The following is a 7,150-nucleotide window of genomic DNA, read 5'->3' on the forward strand; positions in this document are numbered from 1 at the left end:
CGGGCGATGTTACTGAGGTGGAGTAGGCGGTCTCGGTGATGGGGTGGAGACGGACGATGTTACTGAGGGTGGGAGTAGACGGTCTCGGTGATGGGGTGGAGACGGACGATGTTACTGAGGGTGGGAGTAGGCGGTCTCGGTGATGGGGTGGAGACGGACGATGTTACTGAGGGTGGGAGTAGGCGGTCTCGGTGATGGGGTGGAGACGGCGATGGTTACTGAGGGTGGGAGTAGGCGGTCTCGGTGATGGGGTGGAGACGGACGATGTTACTGAGGGTGGGAGTAGGCGGTCTCGTGATGGGGGTGGAGACGGGCGATGTTACTGAGGGTGGGAGTAGGCGGTCTCGGTGATGGGGTGGAGACGGGCGATGTTACTGAGGGTGGGAGTAGACGGTCTCGGTGATGGGGTGGAGACGGACGATGTTACTGAGGGTGGGAGTAGACGGTCTCGGTGATGGGGTGGAGACGGACGATGTTACTGAGGGTGGGAGTAGGCGGTCTCGGTGATGGGGCGGAGACGGACGATGTTACTGAGGGTGGGAGTAGACGGTCTCGGTGATGGGGTGGAGACGGACGATGTTACTGAGGGTGGGAGTAGGCGGTCTCGGTGATGGGGTGGAGACGGACGATGTTACTGAGGGTGGGAGTAGACGGTCTCGGTGATGGGGTGGAGACGGACGATGTTACTGAGGGTGGGAGTAGACGGTCTCGGTGATGGGGTGGAGACGGACGATGTTACTGAGGGTGGGAGTAGGCGGTCTCGGTGATGGGGTGGAGACGGACGATGTTACTGAGGGTGGGAGTAGGCGGTCTCGGTGATGGGGCGGAGACGGACGATGTTACTGAGGGTGGGAGTAGGCGGTCTCGGTGATGGGGTGGAGACGGACGATGTGTACTGAGGGTGGGAGTAGACGGTCTCGGTGATGGGGTGGAGACGGACGATGTTACTGAGGGTGGAGTAGACGGTCTCGGTGATGGGGTGGAGACGGACGATGTTACTGAGGGTGGAGTAGACGGTCTCGGTGATGGGGGGAGACGGACGATGTTACTGAGGGTGGGAGTAGGCGGTCTCGGTGATGGGGTGGAGACGGACGATGTTACTGAGGGTGGGAGTAGACGGTCTCGGTGATGGGGTGGAGACGGACGATGTTACTGAGGGTGGGAGTAGACGGTCTCGGTGATGGGGTGGAGACGGACGATGTTACTGAGGGTGGGAGTAGACGGTCTCGGTGATGGGGTGGAGACGGACGATGTTACTGAGGGTGGGAGTAGGCGGTCTCGGTGATGGGGTGAGACGGACGATGTTACTGAGGGTGGGAGTAGGCGGTCTCGGTGATGGGTGGAGACGGACGATGTTACTGAGGGTGGGAGTAGACGGTCTCGGTGATGGGGTGGAGACGGACGATGTTACTGAGGGTGGGAGTAGGCGGTCTCGGTGATGGGGTGGAGACGGACGATGTTACTGAGGGTGGGAGTAGACGGTCTCGGTGATGGGTGGAGACGGACGATGTTACTGAGGGTGGGAGTAGACGGTCTCGATGATGGGGTGGAGACGGACGATGTTACTGAGGGTGGGAGTAGACGGTCTCGATGATGGGGTGGAGACGGGCGATGTTACTGAGGGTGGGAGTAGACGGTCTCGGTGATGGGGTGAGACGGACGATGTTACTGAGGGTGGGAGTAGACGGTCTCGGTGATGGGGTGGAGACGGACGATGTTACTGAGGGTGGGAGTAGCGGTCTCGGTGATGGGGTGGAGACGGACGATGTTACTGAGGGTGGGAGTAGACGGTCTCGGTGATGGGGTGGAGACGGACGATGTTACTGAGGGTGGGAGTAGACGGTCTCGATGATGGGGTGGAGACGGGCGATGTTACTGAGGGTGGGAGTAGACGGTCTCGGTGATGGGGTGGAGACGGACGATGTTACTGAGGGTGGGAGTAGACGGTCTCGGTGATGGGGTGGAGACGACGATGTTACTGAGGGTGGGAGTAGACGGTCTCGGTGATGGGTGGAGACGGACGATGTTACTGAGGGTGGGAGTAGACGGTCTCGGTGATGGGGTGGAGACGGACGATGTTACTGAGGGTGGGAGTAGACGGTCTCGATGATGGGTGGAGACGGGCGATGTTACTGAGGGTGGGAGTAGACGGTCTCGGTGATGGGGTGGAGACGGACGATGTTACTGAGGGTGGGAGTAGACGGTCTCGGTGATGGGTGGAGACGGACGATGTTACTGAGGGTGGGAGTAGACGGTCTCGATGATGGGGTGGAGACGGGCGATGTTACTGAGGGTGGGAGTAGACGGTCATCGGTGATGGGGTGGAGACGGACGATGTTACTGAGGGTGGGAGTAGACGGTCTCGGTGATGGGGTGGAGACGGACGATGTTACTGAGGGTGGAGTAGACGGTCTCGATGATGGGGCGGAGACGGGGTCAGGAGATCATCTCAGGGCTGTAAAAGAACCCGGGCTGATGTTGGGATCTTGCTGACCCTTTAATGCGTTTGCACTTCGGCTGATTGGTCAGTGACTGACTGTACTAGAGAATTCAGGTTAAACTAATCGATAAGCGAGTGATTTGTACCAACGAATTCAGGGTGAACTAGTCGATCAGTGAGATTGTACCAATGAATTCAGGGTAAACTAGTCGATCAGTGAGAGATTGTACCAATGAATTCAGGGTAAACTAGTCGATCGGTGAGAGATTGTACCCAGGAATTCAGGGTAAACTAGTCGATCAGTGAGAGATTGTACAATGAATTCAGGGTAAACTAGTCAATCAGTGAGATTGCACCAATAAATCAGGGTAAACTAGTCGATCAGTGAGAGATTGTAGCCGGTGAATTCAGGGTAAACTAGTCGATCAGTGAGATTGCACCAATAAATTCAGGGTAAACTAGTCGATCAGTGAGAGATTGTAGCCGGGAATTCAGGGTAACGAGTCGATCAGTGAGAGATTGTAGTCGGGAATTCAGGGTAAACGAGTCGATCAGTGAGAGATTGTAGCCGGGAATTCAGGGTAAACGAGTCGATCAGTGAGAGATTGTAGCCGGGAATTCAGGGTAAACTAGTCGATCAGTGAGAGATTGTACCCAGGAATTCAGGATAAAGTAGTTCGAGCAATCAGAGATTGTACCCGGGAATTCAGGGTAAACTAATCGATCAGTGAGAGATTGTACCAATGAATTCAGGGTAAACTCGTCGATCAGTGAGAGATTGTACCAATGAATTCAGGGTAAACTAGTCGATCAGTGAGAGATTGTACCAATGAATTCAGGGTGAACTAGTCGATCAGTGTGATTGTACCCAGGAATTCAGGATAAAGTAGTCGAGCAATCAGAGATCGTACCCGGGAATTCAGGGTAGTCTAGTCGATCAGTGAGATTGTACAATGAATTCAGGGTAAACTAGTCGATCAGTGAGAGATTGTACCAATGAATTCAGGGTAAACTCGTCGATCAGTGAGAGATTGTACCAATGAATTCAGGGTAAACTTGTCGATCAGTGAGATTGTACCCGGGAATTCAGGGTAAACTTGTCGATCAGTGAGATTGTACCCGGGAATTCAGGGTAAACGAGTCGATCAGTGAGAGATTGTACCCAGGAATTCAGGATAATGTAGTCGAGCAATCAGAGATTGTACCCTGGGGAATTCAGGGTAGACTAGTCGATCAGTGAGATTGTACCAATAAATTCAGGATAAACTGGTCGATCAGTGAGAGATTGTACCCTGGAATTCAGGGTAAACTAGTCGATCAGTGTGATTGTACCCAGGAATTCAGGGTAAACGAGTCGATCAGTGAGAGATTGTAGCCTGGAATTCAGGGTAAACTAGTCGATCAGTGTGAGATTGTACCCAGGATTCAGGGTGAACTAGTCGATCAGTGAGAGATTGTACCCGGGAATTCAGGGTAAACGAGTCGATCAGTGAGAGATTGTAGCCTGGAATTCAGGGTAAACTAGTCGATCAGTGTGAGATTGTACCCAGGAATTCAGGGTAAACTAGTCGAGCAATCAGAGATCGTACCCAGGAATTCAGGGTAGACTAGTCGATTGTCCACCGAGACTCGTCTCCGTCTGTCGACGCTCCCCACTCTCCCGCCGTATCCTGGGCAGACGCGATCGCACTCTCTTGGTTACACAGAATGCCATCCCCTTCTCGTAATAGGCCGCCTCGTTGATGAAGACGGGATAGACTGTCCGATTCCCGCTGTAGGGAATGGTCTCCCCGCTCACCGTCTGGAAGACGGGGTCTCCGGGATTCAACGGGAGCCAATCCTGGTCCTGCAGGGAGAGACGGAGAGACGTCAACGGGGCGGGGAGAGGGCACGGAGCAGATTGGACACAACGAGGGTCAGTCAGGAGGGGTCAGCGAGGGGCCGGACACAGCGAGGGTCAGTCAGGAGGGGCCAGCAAGGGGCCCGGACACAGGAGGGTCAGTCAGGAGGGGTCAGCGAGGGGCCGGACACAGCGAGGGTCAGTCAGGAGGGGTCAGCGAGGGGCCGGACACAGCGAGGGTCAGTCAGGAGGGGTCAGCGAGGGCCGGACACAGCGAGGTCAGTCAGGAGGGGTCAGCGACGCACTGGAGGGAGGGTCAGTCAGGAGGGGCCAGCGAGGGACTGGTCACAGGGAGGGTCAGTCAGGAGGGTCAGCGACGCACTGGACGGAGGGAGGGTCAGTCAGGAGGGGTCAGCGAGGGACTGAACACAGCGAGGGTCAGTCAGGAGGGGTCAGCGACGCACTGGACGGAGGGAGGGTCAGTCAGGAGGGGTCAGCGAGGGACTGAACACAGCGAGGGTCAGTCAGGAGGGGTCAGCGACGCACCGGACGGAGGGAGGGTCAGTCAGGAGGGCTCAGCGAGGGGCCAGAGGCGAGGCTCAGCGGGCCCTCCAGTTTGACGAATGGGGTGGCCTTGACGTGTGAGCCAATCACTGACCTGTAGCTCGGGGTGGATCATGGCGCAGATCTCGCCCTCTGCGTCTCGGGGGAAGTCGACATTGCCGATGAGTTGATAAACCTCCAGGTCACAGGCCGGGAATTCAGTCCCTGAAAGAGAATTGCGACCAATCAATGAGGGGGAGCGGGTTGGGGGAGTGCCAGCGAGATTGCTTTGGGGTTGGTCGGCCTTGGCGCCAAAGCCTGGCCCAAATCAACCCCCCCGCAGCGGCCCCCATAACCCCCGACTCTGCACGCGCACCCTGCACACACCGCCAGCGCAGCGCCCACCTTGGTTGAATAGCTCGACGAACTCCAGCCCGCTCCTCACAATCTGACGCATCCTCCCCAGGTTCTCGGCCCTGACCACGCCCTGGGGCTGAGGGCCGAGCTCGACGGCTGCAAAAGGAAGGAACGAAACATAGTAAGGGGACCGATCTTAGTCGCTGGGTGGGGCCATTTCAGTTCGCAACATGAGAAACAGGGGGCAGGAGGAGGCCACTCGGCCCCTCGATCCTGCCCCACCATTCCATCAGATCACGGCCGATCGTCGACCTCAACTCCCCGTGAAAATGGGGCTCGAGCCCCTCGATCGGGGACTGGGGGGGTCTCGGTGAGACCTGTCCCTGTGTATAATGGGGTTCGAGCCCCTCGATCGGGGACTGTGGGGGTCTCACGGTGAGACCTGTCCCCGTGTATAATGGGGTTCGAGCCCCTCGATCGGGGACTGTGGGGGTCTCGCGGTGAGACCTGTCCCCGTGTATAATGGGGTTCGAGCCCCTCGATCGGGGGACTGTGGGGGTCTCACAGTGAGACCTGTCCCTGTGTATAATGGGGTTCGAGCCCCTCGATCGGGGACTGTGGGGGTCTCACAGTGAGACGTGTCCCTGTGTATAATGGGGTTCGAGCCCCTCGATCGGGACTGTGGGGGTCTCACAGTGAGACCTGTCCCCGTGTATAATGGGGTTCGAGCCCCTCGATTGGGGACTGTGGGCGTCTCACAGTGAGACCTGTCCCCGTGTATAATGGGGTTCGAGCCCCTCGATCGGGGACTGTGGGGGTCTCACAGCGAGACCTGTCCCCGTGTATAATGGGGTTCGAGCCCCTCGATCGGGGACTGTGGGGGTCTCACAGTGAGACCTGTCCCTGTGTATAATGGAGTTCGAGCCCCTCGATCGGGGACTGTGGGGGTCTCACAGTGAGACCTGTCCCTGTGTATAATGGGGTTCGATGAGACCTGTCCCTGTGTATAATGGGGTTCGAGCCCCCTCGATCGGGGGACTGTGGGGGGTCTCACAGTGAGACCTGTCCCTGTGTATAATGGGGTTCGAGCCCCTCGATCGGGGGACTGTGGGGGGTCTCACAGTGAGACCTGTCCCCTGTGTATAATGGGGGTTCGAGCCCCTCGATCGGGGACTGTGGGGGGTCTCACAGTGAGACCTGTCCCTGTGTATAATGGGGTTCGAGCCCCTCGATCGGGGACTGTGGGGGGTCTCACAGTGAGACCTGTCCCTGTGTATAATGGGGTTCGAGCCCCTCGATCGGGGGACTGTGGGGGTCTCACAGTGAGACCTGTCCCTGTGTATAATGGGGTTCGAGCCCCTCGATCGGGGGACTGTGGGGGGTCTCGGTGAGACCTGTCCCCCGTGTATAATGGGGTTCGAGCCCCTCGATCGGGGGACTGTGGGGGTCTCACAGTGAGACCTGTCCCCGTGTATAATGGGGTTCGAGCCCCTCGATCGGGGACTGTGGGGGTCTCGCAGTGAGACCTGTCCCCGTGTATAATGGGGTTCGAGCCCCTCGATCGGGGGACTGTGGGGGTCTCGCAGTGAGACCTGTCCCCTGTGTATAATGGGGTTCGAGCCCCTCGATCGGGGACTGTGGGGGTCTCACAGTGAGACCTGTCCCTGTGTATAATGGGGTTCGAGCCCCTCGATCGGGGACTGTGGGGGTCTCACAGTGAGACCTGTCCCCCGTGTATAATGGGGTTCGAGCCCCCTCGATCGGGGACTGTGGGGGTCTCACAGTGAGACCTGTCCCCGTGTATAATGGGGTTCGAGGCCCCTCGATCGGGGACTGTGGGGGTCTCCCTTACCTAAATTGTGTTTTCCCACTGATGATACATCGTATTCCTCCCCGAGAGGCAGCTCCAGGCACAACACTCGAGACCTCGAACAATGGGCATTCGCCTGTGGGAAGTAGAGGGAATTATA

The 7,150-nt window shown here is 57.5% G+C and overlaps 1 protein-coding gene across 1 annotated transcript; it reads right to left on the reverse strand.

Moving 5' to 3' along the window:
• Positions 1 to 2,401: 2,401 nt before the first annotated feature.
• LOC137309171 (aspartoacylase-like) lies at positions 2,402 to 7,119 on the reverse strand. Its single transcript, XM_067977451.1, has 4 exons — positions 7,033 to 7,119; positions 5,229 to 5,336; positions 4,939 to 5,048; positions 2,402 to 4,286 (listed from the first exon to the last, which is right to left on the reverse strand). The coding sequence occupies exons 2-4, from the start codon at positions 5,278 to 5,280 to the stop codon at positions 4,038 to 4,040; spliced, it is 411 nt and encodes a 136-aa protein (XP_067833552.1). The 5' UTR covers positions 5,281 to 5,336; positions 7,033 to 7,119; the 3' UTR covers positions 2,402 to 4,037.
• Positions 7,120 to 7,150: the final 31 nt, after the last annotated feature.

The sequence above is a fragment of the Heptranchias perlo genome, unplaced genomic scaffold (genome assembly GCF_035084215.1).
Source record: "Heptranchias perlo isolate sHepPer1 unplaced genomic scaffold, sHepPer1.hap1 HAP1_SCAFFOLD_1515, whole genome shotgun sequence".
Lineage (NCBI taxonomy): Eukaryota > Metazoa > Chordata > Chondrichthyes > Hexanchiformes > Hexanchidae > Heptranchias > Heptranchias perlo.

Coding starts and splice junctions, on each gene's coding strand:
- LOC137309171 (XM_067977451.1), bottom strand. CDS start 5,280: ATGCGTCAGATTGTGAGGAGCGGGCTGGAGTTCGTCGAGCTATTCAAC. Junction 5,049..5,228: donor CGTCGAGCTATTCAACCAAG/GTGGGCGCTGCG, acceptor ATTCTCTTTCAG/GGACTGAATTCCCGGCCTGT. Junction 4,287..4,938: donor TGATCCACCCCGAGCTACAG/GTCAGTGATTGG, acceptor CTCTCCCTGCAG/GACCAGGATTGGCTCCCGTT.